This window comes from Ceratotherium simum, chromosome 34 (genome assembly GCF_057802395.1).
Source record: "Ceratotherium simum simum isolate JZ-2026a chromosome 34, ASM5780239v1, whole genome shotgun sequence".
In the NCBI taxonomy this organism is placed as follows: Eukaryota; Metazoa; Chordata; class Mammalia; order Perissodactyla; family Rhinocerotidae; genus Ceratotherium; species Ceratotherium simum.
In genome coordinates this window covers 31,044,895-31,065,519 of record NC_141933.1, presented here as the reverse complement: position 1 = coordinate 31,065,519, position 20,625 = coordinate 31,044,895, and the positions used below count along the sequence as shown (strand labels likewise).

The 20,625-nt window shown below is 36.6% G+C and overlaps 1 protein-coding gene across 3 annotated transcripts in view; it reads left to right on the top strand.

Annotated features, from left to right (window-relative positions):
- PDHX (pyruvate dehydrogenase complex component X) overlaps positions 1–20,092 on the top strand; it is a 71,547-nt gene extending 51,455 nt beyond the window's left edge. For 2 of the 3 annotated variants that reach the window (XM_004436860.3, XM_087423144.1), the window contains exons 7-11: positions 396–543; positions 7,593–7,651; positions 11,785–11,943; positions 16,469–16,533; positions 19,237–20,092. In XM_004436860.3, the coding sequence (XP_004436917.2) occupies positions 396–543; positions 7,593–7,651; positions 11,785–11,943; positions 16,469–16,533; positions 19,237–19,495 (690 nt within the window). In that variant the 3' untranslated portion in view covers positions 19,496–20,092. The remainder of the gene's footprint in view (positions 1–395; positions 544–7,592; positions 7,652–11,784; positions 11,944–16,468; positions 16,534–19,236) is intronic. The other variant, XM_087423143.1, reaches the window with a different exon arrangement.
- The last annotated feature ends 533 nt before the right edge of the window (positions 20,093–20,625 follow it).

Genomic DNA, 20,625 nt, shown 5'->3' with positions numbered 1-20,625 from the left:
TTTAGTTGTTGATTTATTGGCTGCTTTGAGTTTTGTTAGGAAATGATGTTTGTAACAAAAATTGCTTACAGGTGGTATCTGTGTGTGTGTATGTGCATATGCATGGGGGAGTTATTAATGATTGATAGATTTTTTTTTTAACTCATCTTAAACCTAGTAACATAAGATGTCCCATTCACAATTGAAACATTAATTTTTCTACTTTTTCTAGCCATATACTATAAACTTAAAACTCAGATTTCTTACATTCCTCCTTATATCAAAAATTTTAATAGTACTTTTCCTGTATTAACTTTAGTTATTATAAGTAATGGAGACTGGATTTCACTTATGAAGTTTGTTGGATTTTTCTCCTTCTGTTTATGGCTTAATGGAAGATTGCTGTTTCTTTGCAGGGCACATTCACTGAAATCCCTGCTAGCAATATTCGAAGAGTGATTGCCAAGAGGTTAACTGAATCTAAAAGTACCATACCTCATGCATATATGACTGTCGACTGTGACCTTGGAGCTGTTTTAAAAGTTAGACAAAATCTGGTCAGAGGTTAGTAAAGCTGAGTTTACTTAATGCAATATACATGCTAACCATCATGAAATCCTTTATTTATAAAATGTACATTGTACAGCTTGTTATTTCAGTTTCATCATCTGGGCATATTTCAGTGCTAGAGAAAGTGATTGGTTCTCTTATCCTATAGGAAATAAATTGGTTCTGTAGTTTTGAAGAAATCATGCTTTTTGGTATGATACCTGAACAAAGCAGTCCTTAACATCTCAGAACATATAAAATCCAAAACTAATTCAAGAATGTTTTAGATTGTAAATATATCTTAGATATCACTCTTCTTTGTACAAGTTTTAATTTTTTATTTCTTCTTCAAAATGCGTTTTAAGGTTATTAAATTTGTAATGTTCCTCCCCAAAATCAGTTAAAACCTATGTTGCTGAGAGACGTGAATTTTTAGCATGAACTGATGTTTTCTTTCTTTCTTTTTTTTTGGTGTGCAAGACTTTTATTTCATTTTCTTGCCTTATTGCACTGTCAAAGACCTTTGTTACAGTGATGAATATGAGTGGTAAAAGCAGACATTCTTGCCTTGTTCTTAGTCTTGAGAAAAAGCATGCGATCTTTAATGTTAACTGTAGGTTTTCTCTGGATTTCCTTTTCAGGCTGAGGAGATTTGCTGAGAGTTTTAAGCTTGAATGGATGTTGAATTTTGTCAGATGCCTTTTGTGCATCTTTTGAGATAGTCTTTCCTTTTTCTGTTAATATGGTGAATTATATTGGTTGATTTCCAAATGTTGAATCAACCTTGTTTACATGAGTTATTCTCACTAATGAGTGATTAAAACTCATTTAATCATTAATTTTCTCATATAGTCCTTGATTCTATTTTCTAAAATTTTGCTAAGAATCTTTACACTTGTGTATATGAGAAATACTGACCTGTAGTTTTCTTTTATTGAGATGTTTTTTCTGGGTTTGTGATATGATCTCATAGTCTGAGTTGGGAAATGTTTCCTCCTCCTTTATTTTCTGGAAGAGTTTGGGTAGAATTGGTTTTATTTCTAATTGTTTGGTAGAATTCAGCAGTGAAGCGATGTAGGGCTGCGGTTTTCTTTATAGGGGGATTTTTAACTATGAGTTGGATTTTTTAAATAGATATGAGTTATCTGTTTCTTTTTGAATGAGCTTTGGTAGTTTGTGTCTTTCAGATTTGTTTATGTTATCTAAGTTATCGATTTGCTGGCATAAGGTTGTTCATAATATTAACTTATTACACTTCTAACATCCATGTAACCTGAAGTGATGACCCCATTTTCAATATTAGTAGTTTGTGTCTTCTGACTTTCTTGATCAGGCTGGCTAGAGGTTTATCAATTTTATTGATCTCTTCAAAGAACCAGCATTTGATTTCACTAGCTTTCTCTATTGTTTCCGTAATTTTGTTTTCATTGATTTCTGCTCTAACCTTTAGTATTTCCTTTTTTCTATTTGCTTTGGTTTAATTTGCTGGGTTTTTTTCTAATTTCTTAAGGTGAAAACTGAGATCAATATAATATAATAAACTTTATTTATTTCTAACATAAGTATATAATACTTTTCAATTCCCTTTAAGCAGTGCTTTAGCTGTATTCCACAAATTTTGATATGTTTTATTTTCCTTTTCATTCAATTCAAGATGTTTTCTAATTTCCCTTGTGATTTCTTTTTTGATCCATGAGTTATTTAGAAGTATAAGTTTAATTTCCAAATATTTGGGGACTTTTCAGTTAACTTTCTTGTGTGATTTCTAGTTTAACTCCATTGTGTCTAGAGAACACACTTTGTATGATTTAAGTCTTAAATTTCTTGAGATTTATTTTATAGTCATAATGGGGTCTATCTTGGTGAATGTTGCATGTGTACTTGAAAAAAATGCATGTTCTACTTTTGTGGGGGTTTTTTTTCCTACTTTTGTTTTGAGAAGTATTGTATAAATGTCAAGTGGAGTTTGTTGATAGTATTGTTCATGTCTTCTATATCCTTAGATATAGGAGATTTCTCATCTATTTGTTCTATGAGTTCTTGAAAGAGGAGTGTTAAAATGCCGAATTGTAATGGTGGATTTGTTTGTTTCCCCTTTTAGTTCTGTCAGTTTTTGCTCTGTATATTTTGAAGGTCTGTTATTAGGCATACACATTTAAGATTTTTGTGTGTTCTTGATGAATAGACCTGTCACATAGTGTCCTTGTCTGTTCCTGGTATAATAATCCTCATCCTCAAACCTTTATCTAATGTTGCTACAGCAACTCCAGGTTCCCTTGATTAGTGTTTTTATATTATATCTTTTTACTTTTAATGTATCTGTGTCTTTATAGTTAAACTGATTTCTTGCAGGTGACATCTAGTTGGGTCTGGTTTTTTTATCCAGTCCTGTGGTCTCTGTCTTTAAAGTAAGGTGTTTAAACCACTCACGTTTAGTGATTTTGTCTTTAGTTTTTGCTTTGTACCATTTGTTGTCCTTTATACCATTTTGTCCTTTGTTTTTATTTGTCCCCTCTCTTCTTCCTGTTTTTCCTTTTTTCTTGACTCCTTTTGGATTACTTTTTTATTTATGATTCCATTATATTTCTATTCTGTCTCTTCTCTCTCTTTTTTTTTTCCTGTGGTGATTCCCTTAGGGTTTACAATGTAATTCTGTAACCTATCACAGTCTCCTTGCACGTTTTTCTTACCCCACTTCATGTATAATGTAAGAACCTTACAATATACCTGCACTTCTCCCTCCCGTCCTTTATGCTGTTGTTCTCATGTTTTACTTCTACATAGGATATAAGCCCTAGAATATATAATGTTTTTTACTTTAGCAAATCAACTATATTTTAAAGAGTTTTAAAAATGAGGGGAAAAAAGCCTTTTTATATTTGTCCATATTTTTACTGTTTTTGTCATTCTTCATTTTTGTGTATAGATCTGGAGTGCTGTCTGGTATCATACTTCTGTCCGAAAAACTTCCTTTAATGTTTCGTGTAGTACAGGTTGGCTGGCAATAAATTATCTCAGCTTTTGTCCAGAAAATCTGTTTCTCCTTTATTTTTTCCCTTTCTTTAATTATTTGGTAAAGTTGTGGTAAAACATACATAAGATAAAATGTACGTCTTAACCATTTTCAAGTGTATTAAGTACATTCACATTGTTATGCAACTATCACCACCATCCATTCACAAAACTCTTCATTGTGCAGAACTGAAACTCTGTACCCCTTAAACAATAACTCCCTATTCCTCTTTCCCCCTACCTCTAGCAACCACTATTCTACTCTCTGTCCTAGGAATGTGACTACTTTAAGAACCTCATATGAGTGGACTCATGCAGTAGTTGTCCTTTTGTGACTGGCGTGTTTCCCTTAGCACGTTGTCCTCAAGGTTCATCCATATTGTAGCATGTATCAGAATTTTCTTTTTTATGACAAAGTGGTATCCCATTTTATAAATACACCACATTTTGTTCATCCATTTGTTTGTCAATGAACACTTGGGTTGCTTCCACCTTTTGACTATTGTGAATATGCTGCTGTGAACATGAATATACAAATCTCTCTTTGTGTCCCTGCTTTCAAATCTTTTGGTTATATCCCCAGAAGTATTACTGCTGGATCATATGGGAATTGTATTTTTAATTTTTTTGAGGACCTGCTGTACTGTTGTCCTTGGTGGCTGTACCATTTTGCATTCCCATCAGTAGTGCGCAAGGATTCCAGTTTCTCCACCTCCTCGCAAACACTTGTTATTTTCTGTTTTTTTTATAGTAGCCATCCTAATGAGTGTGTCTCCTTCATTTTTGAAAGGTATTTCTGCTGGGTATAGAATTTTGAGTAAACAAGTTTTTTGTTTCAGTACTTTAAATAAAGATACCCTTCCATTTAAAGATACCATTCCATTATCTTCTGACTTGCAAAATATCTGCAACCATTCTTAATCTTTGTTCCCGTGTGTATCTGATGTTTTCCTCCCTCTCTGGCTGCCTTCAAGATTTTCTCCATTAACAATTTGACTATTATGTGCCTAAAGTGTTTTTTTTTCTCTATTGCATTTATCCTGTTTGGGTTACTCTCAGCTTCTTGGAGTCATGGTTTGTTGTCCTTCATTAATTTTGGAACTCCCAGCCATTATTTTTACCTGTATCTTCTGCTTTGTGTGTTTTCTCCTGGGGACTCTAATTATGAGTGTTAGACTAAATTGACCAAAGCTCTTAGATGCTCTGTTATTTTTTTGTTCACCCTGATTTCTCTTTGTGTTTCAATTTGGAAAGTTTTTGTTGACCTCACTTCAATTTCACTGATTCTTTCTCTGCTGTATTAAGTCTGTGAAGCTTGACAAAAGAAATTCTTTCTTTGATAGCATGGTTTTTCCCCCTGGATTTCCATTTGAGAGTTTTTATAGTTTCCATCTCTCTCTACAGATATTCCCCGTTTGTTCATACACATTGTCCCACTCTCTGTTCTAGACCTTCCCATATCTGACTGTGGTTAATCACTTCCTGTGTCTGCCTGTCCCCAGAGAGCATCATCACCCTTTACATTATGTTCACCTGTTTGCTGTGTAACCTCAGCTCCCGAAGGAACTCCAAAAAGTTATGATTTTGCAGTTTATCCTGGTTTTTCTCCCACTTATTAGGATGGAAACAGCTTTCTCTTGTGGCTTTCTACATCCTAAGTGAAAGCAGGACTGATGAGTCAGTTTAGATACAGACTTCCAAGATTTCAGATGAAGGCAACCTGACAGCTTTTAAAAGTTCAAGGAAGCAAATGGAAAGCTATTTTAAGGAAAGTGATCAGTACTCAAAAAGTTAACTCTGGAAGCTCCCCTTATAGGTCTCAAATCATGCTTGCTTAGTTGTGACATAGAGGTTATCATGGAAATTTATAAATCTATAAAATTATAGAATAATTTTCCTAGTTCCTTGTTCTCATGAGGCAGCAAGCAGTACCGTTTCTGTGGAGGTATGGATTAGAAGAGCCCACATGATCTATGTATCTCCACTCCTCTTTCTTTCTTTCTTTTTTTTCTTTTTTTATAAGGAAGATTAGCCCTGAGCTAACGTCTGTTGCCAGTTCTCCTCTTTTTGCTGAGGAGGATTGGTCCTGAGCATGCCCAACTTCCTCTACTTTATTTGTGGGACGCCTGCCACAGCATGGCTAGGTGGCAGTGCATGGGTCCGTGCCCGGGATCCGAACCTGCGAACCCCAGCCGCCAAAGCAGAGCGCGCAAACTTAACCACTACACCACCAGGCCGGCCCTGCACTCCCCTTTACTATATAAGGTTATAATATATAATATTCTATAAGCATGTTCCACACTTTGTTTTATAACAATATGCCAGTGAGAATGTTTGATATTTCCTTAGAAACTATTTCCTACTCTCTTCTTAATAAATGTCACCCGTGGCCTCCTTTCTGTATGTTTGAAAATTTTGATAATAAAGAGTTACAAAAAGAGGAACTTGAAAAAACTCTCCTTTGCACATGTTAAGTTTGAAATGATGTCTATTAGACATGTAAGTGGAAATGTTATGTGAGAAATTGGATATGAGTCTGAAGCTCCAGATACATCAGGATTAGAGATAGAATTTGGAGGAATCATCAAATCATCATCATATAAATGGTATCAAAACCATGGAACTGAAAGTTCTCACCTGGGGAGATGCCAACAATGAGAGGAAGGGACTGAAAATGAGTGAGTGAGCAGAGAGTGGAAGAAAACCAGAGAGTAAAGTGACATAGACGCCAGAAAGAGACAACGTTTCAGTCAGGATGCAGACAGTGGTCCACTCAAGAATACTGTATGATGGGGACAGAGATTTTAGGTGAGGGCTGTGGATTGGGTGGCAGGTTTGGAAATCATCAGTTGGTAGGTGGTTTGGGCGGAGACCTATGGAGAGTAGATCAAGTCAGGAGGAGGCTGAGAGGCATGAGAAATAAGCATAATGAGTCCATAAAATATTATGTCTGTGTATTTGAATTTTTGCACCAAGTCTTGTATGTGGTTACTATTAAAAGTCTCTAAGCACTGGAAATCCATTTATATTTCTACTCCTAAAGGGCTTTTAAACAAACAAAAATGTGTACGTGTTCCTGGAAGTATGAATCAGAAGAGTTGTGAATTAGAAAAGCAGCTGACAGTTACCATGACACTCGGGCGGTATTTAGGTTTATGGTAATTCATCTAATCTCTTTCTGAAATCTCCAGCATGCCTTTGGAATGAGCTGTTGTTCACATAAAATTCCATGATACTATAGTAACAGGATTTGTGTATGCTGCTGCATACCATTGACTAGATCTCGGTCTTAAAGTCTTTTTCTAGAGCTTGTTACAATAAAGAATCAAGTATTCTTTACATTTTCCAACACTTTTTAATACCCACTGGGGAAGCAAAGGTATAAGTCATATACTTTAGTTATGATCAGCTCTGTGGGAAGGGAGGGCACCTCAGCTTTATCTTAAAATCATTATGTATACTGGAAGGAGATGGATTGACCATAAAACTAGACAGAGGCCTTCATTCTATTCATTGCACTAGGAACTCTGCTTGTATTGCTTCATCTCTGACATTTGCTATGTCCTGTGTTGTTAAGTTAAAAAGCAGCTCTTGTTTAATGCAGTGGTCTTAAATTTTTTTGTTATACACCTCGTTAGTAAAAAGAAATTTTTGAACACCCTCCTTTCTTTATATATATTTGTTTCTTTAAAGTGACTACATATACCACTGTTGTAATATAATCAATATATTATAAAGCACACACAGAATAAGGACATTTGAAAAGAATGAGAAAAAATGAGTCATCTGATAAACTTCCTGGTTATCCACACCACAGAGAGACCATTTGTCTGTTTAGAGACAAGAGAGTTGGTTCTCAACCTCATATAATGATATAATGCAAGTTTTTCTAAACAGGGGAACGTTATTGACTAAGCAAACAAACACACACCTGTAATATTTTTTATCACTGTTTGTCAGTGCAGTCCGTAAGTTGCAAGTATGAAATCATAGTGGTCAGCACTGAAGTTTTGTTATGAAGACTCACTTTAATATGCTTGTTTTTCTTTCAGATGACATTAAAGTATCAGTAAACGATTTTATCATCAAGGCAGCAGCTGTTACCCTTAAAGTAAGTAGCAAACCCCAGATAATTTTGGCTTCTAAAGTAGTCTCATGTCTTGGGTTCTTTCTAATGATAAATAGAACCCTTATTTTTAAGTCACAAAAATTTTATAATTTTATTGCTAAAAATATTCTATCATTTAATCTTACTCCCTCAGTTTACAGATGAAGAAACTGAGAATCAGAAGGGCTTACAACTAATAATAGCAGAATAAAGACCATTTATTCAACAAATACTAATTGATCTCCTATCTTATATTAAATACATTCTAGGCCTTCGAGATATAGTATTGACGAAAAGCCTACATATTTTCTGCTCCTATGGGGCTTATATTCTAGTTGAGAGAGACAAACAAATATATGTCAGATAGTGAAAGTGCTGAGGAGAAAAGGAAAGCAGAATAAGGGGACAGGATAACTAGGGGTGTTATTTTCAAAGGTTAGGCAAGGAAGGCCTCTCTGGCAGGGTGATAATTGAGACAAGGCCTGTGAAAGAGAGAGTGTGCCAAGTAGATATCTGTAGAAGAGTGCTCCAGACAGAGGGACAGCAGCACAGAGGCTGTGAGGAGTGGATTGATCATTCAGACAAGCATGCCCGGAGGGGAGTTAGCAAGAGTAGAGGCTCGGAGATGAGATGAACCATAAAAAAAGAGGGAGGAGTTGAAGAGGGCCCAAAGTACATGAGGCTTTGGTGGCCGTGGTAAGGACTAGGGATTTTATTATGAGTAAGAAGGAAGCCTTGGGAGGACTTTGAGCAAAGGACTAGCAGGATCTGACTTACACTTCAGAGGGAAAAGGAGCGACTTGCGTGGTCCTGTGTGGAATATAGCCTGTGGAGAGGCAACAGCGCAAGTGGTGAGCTCTCCCAGGAGGCTGTAGAAGATGACAGTGGCTGGACAGGAGATGGTAGCAGTGGAGCGGGGTGAAGGAGAGATTTTGGTTACCTTTCAAAAGTAGAGCTTACAGGATTTGCTGATGGCCTGGATGCGGAGTGTGAGAGAAAGAAGGGTGAGGATTTTGGCCCACGCAGTGGGAAAAATGGAACTTTCCATGTACCAAGATTGGGAGAATAGGAGAGGACCAGGTTTGAGGCAGGGAATCTGGAGTTTGGTTTGGGACAATTTAGGTTTCAGAAGCCTAATAGTGTCCCAGTGGGGTAACAGGGAGGCAGGTGAACACACGAGCCTCCACTTCAGTGAAGGTGTCTGGATTTACACCTAACCCAGGCTTCCTGACTCCCTGCTCAGCACCATTTTCTGTCATGCCTTCTTCCCAGAACTAGGCTACTTTATGATCCCTGCTTATGAAGTGCTGTATTTAAAGTGCATCTATAATGAATTTATTTTTATTTCTCAACACTACAATGATAGAGAGTTTTAAAGGCATGCCTTTCCAACCATTTGGTATCTAAATGTTCATGTGGCTTTTCTCTTTTGACCAGATAATATTTTGAATTATATTGATGACTTTCTAATTATGAATCATTCTTGCCCTCTATAAGTGAATCTTTAGGGGTCGTTAGCTATTTGTTAACATTTCATTTCATAATTTTATATTAGAAGCCATAAGTAATTGTGATTTAAATTTTGTGCTAGCTTTGTCAGGCTTTTCCTTTTTTAAAATCGGTGGCTTAATAAAATGAATTTTGATGTTCTTTCCATTTCCTTTCTCTGTGCTTGTTTCAATATTATAAAGATTTTTATTTCTTCAAGTTGTATAGAATTCACCAGTAAAAATATCTGAGCCTGGTTCTATTTTGAGGAGGGGCCTTGGTAACTTTCCCCTTTTTTCCTCATGATTATTGAGCTGTTTAATTCTCGGCTTTTCCTTGAATCAGTTTTAGAAACATATATATTCCTGGAAAATCGTTTTTCTCATCTAGAGTCCTAAGCTTATTAGCCTGGAGTCATTTAAATTTGTTTCTTCTAATTATTTTAATGTCCTCAGTGCCTGGGGTGTTTCTGAATGGTGTCCCGCTTTTATTATTGCATATTTGTATTCTCACTCTTTTTATATTGATTGTTTCTTTATGTATTCCTTCATTTCCTTTGGTTTATTTTGGTTAGAAATATTTTGTTAGAAAATTTGCATGTATAATTCGTTATAATTATTTTCTGTTAATAAAAAGGATCAAGATTATGAATTTCCTTTGAATACAACTTGGGCTATGTCCCATAGGTTTTTGTTACATAGCTTTTATTTATTTATTTATTTTTTTTTTTATTTTATTTTTTTTTGTGAGGAAGATCAGCCCTGAGCTAACATCCATGCTAATCCTCCTCTTTTTGCTGAGGAAGACCGGCTCTGAGCTAACATCTATTGCCAATCCTCCTCCTTTTTTTTCCCCCCCAAAGCCCCAGTAGATAGTTGTATGTCATAGTTGCACGTCCTTCTAGTTGCTATATGTGGGACACGGCCTCAGCATGGCCGGAGAAGTGGTGCCTCAGTGCACGCCTGGGATCTGAACCCGGGCTGCCAGTAGCAGAGCGCGCGCACTTAACTGCTAAGCCATGGGGCTGGCCCTGTTACATAGCTTTCTAATTAAATTTATTTGCCAGCTATTCATTTGTGAGAGGGTTTTTTTTTTTTTTTCTCTTTTACTTTCGTGTTGGCTATGAAGAATTTAAAATCTTCTGGGGGCCGGCCCCGTGGTTTAGCGGTTAAGTGTGCACGCTCCGCTACTCGCGGCCTGGGTTCGGATCCTGGGCACACACCAATGCACCGCTTCTCCGGCCATGCTGAGGCCGCATCCCATATACAGCAACTAGAAGGATGTGCAACTATGACATACAACTATCTACTGGGGCTTTGGGGAAAAAAAAAAAAAGGAGGAGGATTGGCAATAGATGTTAGCTCAGAGCCGGTCTTCCTCAACAGAAAGAGGAGGATTAGCATGGATGTTAGCTCAGGGCTGATCTTCCTCACAAAAAAAAAAAAAAAATCTTCTGAAGAGTTGAGACTTTATTATTTTGACATAGTGGCATTGGTGAATGAACAAGCTGAGCCTTGAAAGATGGAGAGTGAGAAAAGCCAATGAAAAGGGATGAAAGGGAAATGGGCATAGCCTGACAGTGAGAAATCTGTAAAGTGGAAAGTTCATCTTAGGGGCATGGTCAGAAGTAAAATTATAGGTAGGGTGGAATCAAATCAAGGATTGCCATGCTTAAATGATGTGCTGGGAGGCTTGGATCTTGTTCTATAGAAAGAGTTTTTGAGAAGAGAAATTAGTTTTGTTTTGTTTTGTTTTGTTTTTTAATTTTATTTATTTATTTTTTCCCTCAAAGCCCCAGTAGATAGTTGTATGTCATAGCTGCACATCCTTCTAGTTGCTGTATGTGGGATGCAGCCTCAGCATGGCCTGAGAAGCGGTGCATCAGTGCGCGCCTGGGATTCAAACCCGGGCTGCCAGCAGCAGAGCGTGCGCACCCAACCGCCAAGCCACGGGGCCGACCCAGAAATTAGTTTTTGATTTCTATTTTTCAGCATCATTTTCTCCTGTGATGTTTGGCAACATTATCAATACACACTATTTCTAGGCAATTAGTCATCTCATCTGTTTTTTTCATCCTCAGTGCTGTGGTATATATATTAAATATATACGTGCTTATATATACTGTATATCATATGTTTATGAAGTCTGGGGAATCTCTTAAATAGGGAAGTCTTTTATTAAGGGCCTGCTAATATCTCCTAGGGCTGCACTGGAAAATCAGGCTTCCTTCATGTCACAGGAATGATGTGGGTGACTGTCACTGCCCCACTCCCGCCCCTGCCCTCTTCTCCTCAAGGTCATGTCAGTCATCATATGAGGCAAGAAGTACAGCAAACGTTAAATGCCTTCTTGCAATCAGATTTAACAAAGGGAGCCCTTTTTTTAACCATGATATAAAGAGATCAAAATGTGTATATCATCAGAATTTCCTCAAGCTTGCTTCAAAAAAGATGGTGTGTTTATTCTTCTCAAACATAAAAAATATTTAACACAGAGATCCAAACCATTTTTTCAAACTGAATTTGTCTTTATTTCCTTCTGTCTGGCTATATTCACTTTCAAAAGTGCATAATAGTGTTATTTTTCTGTAACCACCTTGGTCTCAAGCTACTTTTTAGTAACATATTTTTTCTGTTTTTGTTTCCTAGCAAATGCCAGATGTTAATGTAAGCTGGGATGGAGAGGGCCCGAAGCAACTGCCCTTTATTGACATTTCAGTGGCTGTGGCAACAGATAGAGGCTTAATGACACCAGTCATAAAAGATGCTGCTGCTAAGGGTATACGGGAAATCGCTGACTCAGTAAAGGTGTGTTTTAGGGGAAGTCTGTGCTGTCAGGATGTTAGGATTGCCTTTCTGATGAAGTCTGCACATGGCCTGGTCACACTGTGGTAGAGACAGACAGCCATACATACATACATATATTTTTTTTTTTGGTATTTCCAAGTGATGTGTCAATTGTGTGATTTAAGTTTTTATCCAGGTACAACCCATTTTAAGAACATTTAACATTTGAAAATTCAGGTATAATATACAAGTAAATTGGGGCCAGCTGCATTCAAGTTATAGACAAATGCTTTATTGCCCAAAGTCTAGAATTCACCTCTAAAAATATTTCAGATAGATTTTAAAGTTGAAACTGTATTTCTGTGAAAGTGGTAATAGATAGACCTCACTGTTAACAGCATTTTATTCTTAAAAGAAAGTTTCTTCCATTCCTCCCTAAAAGCACTTAGCATTCCAGAAGCAAAGGTACTTTATTTTTCCTGGGTTTCTTTAAAAACAGTTTTTGTAGCTCTTCCAATATGGAAGAATCTGATTTCACCAAAAGCATCACATTGAGTAGGCAGGAACATAGGCAGTAGGTCAGCTTTGACAGCCTCAGTAATTTTCAAGTGTATTTTTTGGCAGGTCTTGAAGTGTTAGCATTGAAAATTTCAGATTCATTTAGATGAGGGTTCTTTTCTCTTTTCTTTTACCAAGGACCTGTTTTATGTATAGTGGTGGAACAGTTATGAGGATAAAAGTAGAAGATAAGACTTCTTGGGGGAGGGGCCGGCTCCGTGGCTTAGCGGTTAAGTGCGCGCGCTCTGATGCTGGCGGCCCGGGTTCGGATCCTGGGCGCGCCCCGAGGCACCACTTCTCCGTCCAACGTGAGGCCGAGTCCCACATACAGCAACTAGAAGGATGTGAACCTATGACATACAACTATCTACTGGGGCTTTGGGGGGAAAAACTGAATAAATAAAATCTTTTAAAAAAAAAAAAGACTTCTTGGGGGAGCTGGCGGTAGATAAATGCATAGACCTACTTGCCTAAAATAAATAAGTGAATGCAAGGTAATTTAGTTTAAAAAGCATACTCTAGGGGCCGGCCCGGTGGCGCAAGCAGTTATGTGCACACGCTCTGCTGTGGCGGTCCGGGGTCCGAGGTTCAGATCTCGGGTACGCACTGATGCATCGCTTGTCAAGCCATGCTGTGGCGGCATCCCATGTAAAGTGGAGGAAGGTGAGCACGGATGTTAGCCCAGGGCCAGTCTTCCTCAGCAAAAAGAGGAGAATTGGCAGATGTTAGCACAGGGCTGGTCTCCTCACAAAAAAATAAAAGAAAAATAAAAAGCCTACCCTTGAAATTTTAGAGTTAGTTGTAATTAAAGGTGACCTTCGTGGGATTGACACTTTTAAGTCTTGTTTCATTCCTTTTTGAAAAGATTTGCAGAGTGTATTTTTACAGATAAAAATGTAACTGTTTTTCTTGAGAGGTGTTGTTAACGTGGCCAGTTGGGAAGTCAAAGTCAGAGAGGTTGGCTTGCTAGGATAGCACGTGCCTTTTATTCATCAAGCCTTTTCAGCAGCCGTGAGAATACATATATTTTAGTGTTTTGTGACGTTCAGATGATATTGAACTTAACTACAGAGTTAGAATTTCCTTATCTTTATATATATTAAATTCCTAAAGTTAACCATTATAGGGAGGTTTCTTTGATTCTGACCAATTTACCAATTTTACTACTGTAATGCGTCGTTCTTAAAGTAGCCATGTTATCGGGCCTTGCATCCTGAAAGAGCCTAATTTGGCGTGGTAAGGAAGCAGTGTCTGCAGCCTCCCAGGGGTGGGAAGGGCAGTCCCAACCCTCTGGAGTGTCCAGGGCCTCTGGCGGTGCTGAGCGTTTCCTGTACTTCCCACCCACTCTTCAGGTTTGCTGTGCTCTGGCTGCTTCTCTGCTCCTCATTGTCCCTGCTTCTCTCCCACCCTGCTCTCTGTGATCAGCACTCCACTCTCGCTTGTTCTTGTGATATATCAGACACCAGGCTAAGCACTTCATTTCATCCTATTAGCCCAATATTATAGTTGGAACCTTAACTTCCCCATTCTGAAATTGAGGAAACTGATTTTTAGCATCTTTAAGAAATTTGCCCAAGGTGATGTATCTAGAAAGCAGTGGAGGTGAGGATTTATTTAAACCCAGGTATTTCTCAGTTCCAATGCCACTTTCTTAGACCTTCTGTGGCTTCCATAACTAAAGTAGCTTCCTGACATTACCCTGTTTTATTGTTTTCATGCAGTAAAGCCTTTGAAATTACCTTTGATTGTTGACCCTTCTATGCCCCCTGCTGTCTGATGTTGACTGTCTTGTTCATTGCCATATATCCAGTTCTAGAAGAGTGCTTGGAAGATGGTAGTTGCTCAGTGAATTTCTTTTTTTAATTTGCAATAAAAACTGTTTTTATTGAAATTATTTTTTCAAGGAGTTTGTGGGTCCCTGGAAATCATCCGTGGACCCCAGGTTAATAACACCTGCACTAAATATTTACTTGTTGACCCTCAGTAATCCCAAGGATGTCAACGTGCAGGGCTAAAGGCATGCCTCAGCCAAGTTCAAGTTTGGGGCTAAAGGCATGCCTCAGCCAAGTTCAAGTTTGTGTTCCCTAAGAAGGTAATATAGTAACGAGCCTTAGATCCCATGCTATTCCTAATTCTTCATTAATCGTGACAGTCTTAAAAGGCAGAGGCAAAGTTTACCTCATTAGTACCCGGTAAATTTTTTGAATGAATTAGTAAGGCACATGACATAGTTGAGAAATGTTTGCTAGTCGTCTTGTATTATATCCTGTCAGCTGGATGGTTCAGGGAACATGTGCTTTGATTTTAAGTTCACGTTGCCAGGAAATCCCAGTGAGAATTTGAAAGTTTCAGAATCCATGATCCTCCTCAGAATCTATTCTTATTCCAGGCTCTCAGAGTTCATTGACAGGAATATCCTGCTGATGTGTTTAGGGTCTACAGAGATTTTCTTTTAAGTGTATTATGTGTGCTTGCAACCTAGTTTTTTAAATGAATATGTTTTTTATTCGTTTTAGCCTGGTAACTCATCAGGATATGTTGAGATCATCTGCCTTTAAAGAAATGCCTTTTGAAGTTCATGTGATATGTGCCTGTTCAAATCATGTGAGCAGTTACATTGCTTAAGGCAGGAAAACACATTTGTAGATTGTTCTCTCTACTTCTCATATTCCAGGGACTATACAAGTCTAAATTTCTCTTTGTGTTTCATATTGGATCCAAACAGTTTTATAAGTAACTATATCCAGCTAATATAAATATTTAATTGTTTCTGTTGGCAGTAAGTCACAATGATATGTTGAGATCATTTTTAGATGTTTAAAGATTGTTTCATTTTTCAACAGTTTAATTATCTGTGGTTTAAAACGAAATAGTTACCAGTGGTGATTTTACCTATGCTAGCTATATAATACAGAAAATTAAGTAAGCACCAGATTTATTTCATCTACCCAAATGATATAGCTTCATTTTTCTCTACTATTCCCTGCATAAAGTACTTCATTATTAATTTTTTATGTAATAACTCAACCTCTGTTCCTTTGCTTTGGAAGCATCGAACATAAAAATGAACATAAGTGTGGCTGGTTGCAAGTGCAGGTGGGGGAAATTTAACTTCTTTTCTTAATGTTACTCTCAGAGTGTCATCTGTCTTTCCCTCTAAGTTTTTAGAAATCACTATTGTCAGTCATGATATGAAATTGCTACATTCTTATATTCCTTGTGGCGGTGTAAATTGGACTAGCTCATTCAGGAAATGCTTCAGCTATAGGATCAAGAACCAAAAAAATGTCCATTTTCTAGAGCTATATTCCATTTCTGAGAATTTATATGAAATAATTCAAAAGAAACCAATGAACCAAATTATAACACTGGGGGAATGACTAAATTGTTGAAGATGCAGTTTTTAGAATGTTAAGCAGACATTTAAAAATCATTTATAAAGACTAACAACACAAAAGATGCTTATAATATTGAGAAGGGATATATAAAATTCTGTTTTTTTATAACTGACATATATGTTATGGGTAAAAAAGAAGCAAACACTGAAAAATGAAAATTGATATGTTGGTTGTGAATTGTTGTTATTGGATAATTTATTTAAAAGCTGCCAGATTGACAGGAATGGCCTCACCTAATACTGTGTCTTACAAGAAAAAATTTTATAGGGAAAATAGAAAATTGCTTTATATGTATAAGAAAACACTGAAACATTCTGCATAGTGATGGTGCATAGAGTAATTACAACATTTGAAGAATTTTTAAAGGGAAGTGATTTTTTTTTAGTTTTGATTTACAGCTTTAGATTCTTGTATTATCTGTGATCTACCTTGTTCATTTTTTAATTGTATTAGAAAAAATTATTTTGACGTGTAACATCTCATAAAATCAAATCAGGGCGTATCAGAGATGAGCATGCACCCATTTCAGGTGACAAAATCAACTGTGGACTGTAGTGTTGGTTGTCATGCTCTGTTTGTATTTGTCTCAGGCTCTATCAAAGAAAGCAAGAGATGGAAAGTTGTTACCTGAAGAATACCAAGGAGGATCTTTTAGGTAAAATTTAAACTCTTACTTATCAGTAGCATCGAACAGATATAAGGCTTATGTCAACCTGTTTCATTTATTTTCTGAAACTTTTTTTAATTTAAGTTAAATATCACATACTTTATTTAGACAACAGAAAATATTCTTCAGACTAGTTAGGCTTTCATGTCAAAGTTAGTAGGGTTAGCTCGTTTTAACCCATTCACATGTTCATAGAAAGATGTTTAGGGTCTGAAACCTTTTTTTTTTTGTGGGGAAGATCGGCCCTGAGGTAACATCTGCCAATCCTCCTCTTTTTTTTTTTTTTGTTTTTTTTTTTTTTGGCTGAGGAAGACTGGCCCTGGGCTAACATCCATCCCCATCTTCCTCTACTTTATATGGGACACCGCCACAGCATAGCTTGCCAAGCGGTGCATCAGTGCATACCGAGATCTGAACTGGCGAACCATGGGCCACCACAGCGGAGCGCGCACACCTAACCACTTGCGCTACCGGGCCAGCCCCTGAAACTTAAATTTTTTTTAAAAATTATAAATGCAATAGATTTATAAATCTCAACTGTTTTTTTTCTACTTGTGTTCTTTCGTTTTAAGATACTTCAGGGAAAAAGGTTAATACTTAGGCCCTTCAGTTATTATCAGCTTTGTTTTTGTTTGTCACTTACATACAATAAAGTACACTGAGTGTAGCTTGAATGTTTTACAAAGTGAAGAAAACTAACCAACCAAGGCAAGGTATACTCCCTCTCCCCTTCCTAATCATCCCCCTCGAAGGTAACCACTGTTCTGAAAATGGTCACTGTAGATTTGTTCTGCTAGCTTTGATCTTTATGTACATACCTATGCTGTAGTGTCTGACTTGCTTCACTCAGCACCGATGTCTGTGACATTAACTGTTGCTATGTGAAGGGTCATCTACTTGTTATTATTGCAGAGCATAGTGTTCCATGGTATGCTGTATAAATATACGAGCATCCCTTTTACTGTTGTTGGGCATTTGTGTTGTTTACAGCTTGGTGCTATTACAAGTAATGGTGCTATGGACATTCTTGTGTTTTATGGTGAATCTGTGCACATAGTTTTTCTTGTATAGACCTGAAAATAGAATTGCTGGGTTGAAAGCTTTAATAGATACTGGCAAAAATTTCCCAAAATGGTTATATAAATTTATACTTCAATCAGCAGTGTGTGGGAATTTTCATTGCTCCATATTTTTGCCAACACTTAGTAAGGTTAACTTTTACATTTTAATGATTTGGGGTGTTTGTAGTGGTACCCTATGGTCAGAAGAATGCAAATTAATGATGTTGAATATTGTTTTCATTTATCTCTCCGCCATTGGGTATCTAGTAACTAATCAGATAAAAGTACCTGTTGAAATCTCATGTCCATTTTTGAAAATGATTTGCAGGAGTTCTTATTTCCAGATACACAGACCTTTGTAGGATATACATTATTTTGAATACCATTTCCCACTCTTTACCTTGCCTTTGGAGCCTTCTTGATGGTGTTTTTTTAATGAACAAAAGTTCTGCATTTTAATGAAGTTCTATTTATCAGTATTTTTCTTTATAGTTGGTAATGTTTCTTTTATGTTAGGAATTATTGCCTGTCCCAGAATCATGAAGTGATTCTTCTGTGTTATCTTCTAGAAGCTTTATAACCTTTCACATGTAGATCACAATCCATCTGAAATTGGATTTTGTGTATGGTGTAAAGATAGAGGTCAGGATTCTCATTTTTTTGCCCATGTGGATATTAAGTTGACCCAGCATCACTTACTGAAAAGATTATTCCTTCTCCACAGCATTGAGAAGGTGACCATGTGTCTGTTTGGTCTGTTTCTGTGTCCTCTCTTCTTTGCGATTGGCCTGCTTGTCTGTCCCTTCCTTGCTCAGTACCACCAGGCTGTAACTTGATCTCTGGTCATGAAAGTCTTCCAGTTTTGTTCACCTTCAAGATTGTCTTTCCAAATACATTTTAGAATCAACTTGTCATTTTTTCATACACACCCACACACACATACAAACCTTGCTGGGATTTTGATTGGGATTGCATTGAAACTTTTGATCAGGTTGAGGAGAATTGACATCTTTACAGCATTGAGTCGTCTAGTCAATGAACATGGTATAAACCATTGTTTATTCAGTTCTTTGATCTCTTTGTTATTTTGTAGTATTTGGATAGAGGTCTTACATATGTTTCATTACAGTTATTCCTTGATTTTTTTTTATACTGTTGTAAATGGTATTCTTTTAAATTTCATTCTTTAATTACAACTTGTATATAGATACAAGATGAATTTTTATATTGACGTTTTATGTAATGACTTAGCTAAATTCACTTACTAATCTTACTAGTTTTATCTGTAGTCTTAGAATTTCTATGTATACAATCAGTTCATCTGTGAATGACAGTTTTTTTTTTTTTTTTCCAGTCCTTATACCTTGTATTTCTTTTTCTTGCCATATTCCACTGCCTAGGACTTCCAGTTCAATGCTGAATAAATCTTTATATTAGACATAATGTTTGTATGTGTGTCAATATTTATTTTTTGGTACTATTATAAATGGTTCTGTTTGTCTTTAGTTTTTGAGTAACTTGGTATAAGGTTCTGTAACGTAGTGTTTTAGTAAAGTAAAAATGCGTGATTCAGGGAAAGGGCACTTTGATAAAGGATGGGCCACCTTCAGAGCTTTTTGTTTTCCTCTAGTATTTCCAACTTGGGGATGTTTGGCATCGATGAATTTACTTCAGTGATCAACCCTCCTCAAGCCTGCATCTTGTCTGTTGGGAGATTCCGGCCTGTGCTGAGGCTCACTCGAGACGAAGAGGGGAACGCCAGCCTGCAGCAGCACCAGCTCATAAAGGTCACCATGTCCAGTGACAGCCGGGCAGTAGATGATGAACTGGCTACCAGGTTTCTCGAAAGCTTTAAAGCAAACCTAGAGAATCCTGTCCGACTTATCTAGTCCTCAAAGATAAGAAGTTGGTTTTTGGCTTAGTTAATCTTATAGTTGTTACTCAGAGACATACGCTATTAGGAGAACAGTTAGAAATTTAAGTGTGCAGTGGATGAAGTGTTTGTTTATTCAAGGTGAGAGAGTTTGACCTGAGTTGTCTTCATTTTCAATTTGGGTTTAAGGTTGTAGAAATAAAGGATTACACACTGTAACTAACAAAAGAGAGAGAGTATTTGGTTAGTCAGATCCATTTTTAACCTCTGGTGCTGTACAAAAGGGTGTTAAACTAGATGTATATTAAATTATATGTTTGGCTCATTTGAGCATTTTAGAATATTTGAGAATGTATCATAAATTATAATATCAAAAAGTTGTTAGAACTCTACCTTAATTATGTTGAAATTAGAAGTGATCTTCAAAGAGGATCCCATTAATTTCGCACTGGGGCCTCAGTTTTACAAGCACTGCTCTAGATATACTTGAACAATTTAATATGTACAGAAATTTATTCTGGATGGTAGTAAATAAGTAAGGATCACATTGTATTAGGGGTTGTGGCAACATTATTGACGTTTTTATGTATATAAAGCCATATGTTTTAGAGTGGTTTCTATCAGTCTTATTTTTCACTTCTATGACACTGTGAACTAAAGAGGAATATAAAAATCAAAAATGAAGAGAGAGAAAGAGAGACCAAAAAATTTGTTTTAATAATAAACTATAATTAAAATATCTAAACCTTCAGAAATAAACTGCTCACCTTCACACTAAGTTGGAATATATTAAAATAAATTATGCTATTTCCTACCAAACATTTTAAGTTAGTGTTGATTTAAACACAAAATGTTGTTTCTTAGTGCATTTTAATCAAGTTTGTATTGTACAATAAAATGTGAAAAAATATAAAAATTTCTATTGTATTTTAAATGATAGGACACAGAAGTTTAGTAAAACTTTGAGGTAGATTAGTGATTTTCCTGGAACAGCTAAAGAGGAACTCAACAGAAGGAAAGAAGGAATTTAAAATTAATATGACATTAGGAAAGTAACGGGTATGGAATGTGAAACTTTGGAAAGAGTGGAAGAGAAGGCTTGTGAAGCAGGTGAGAACTGTCCTTTTTATTGCATTGATAATGTGG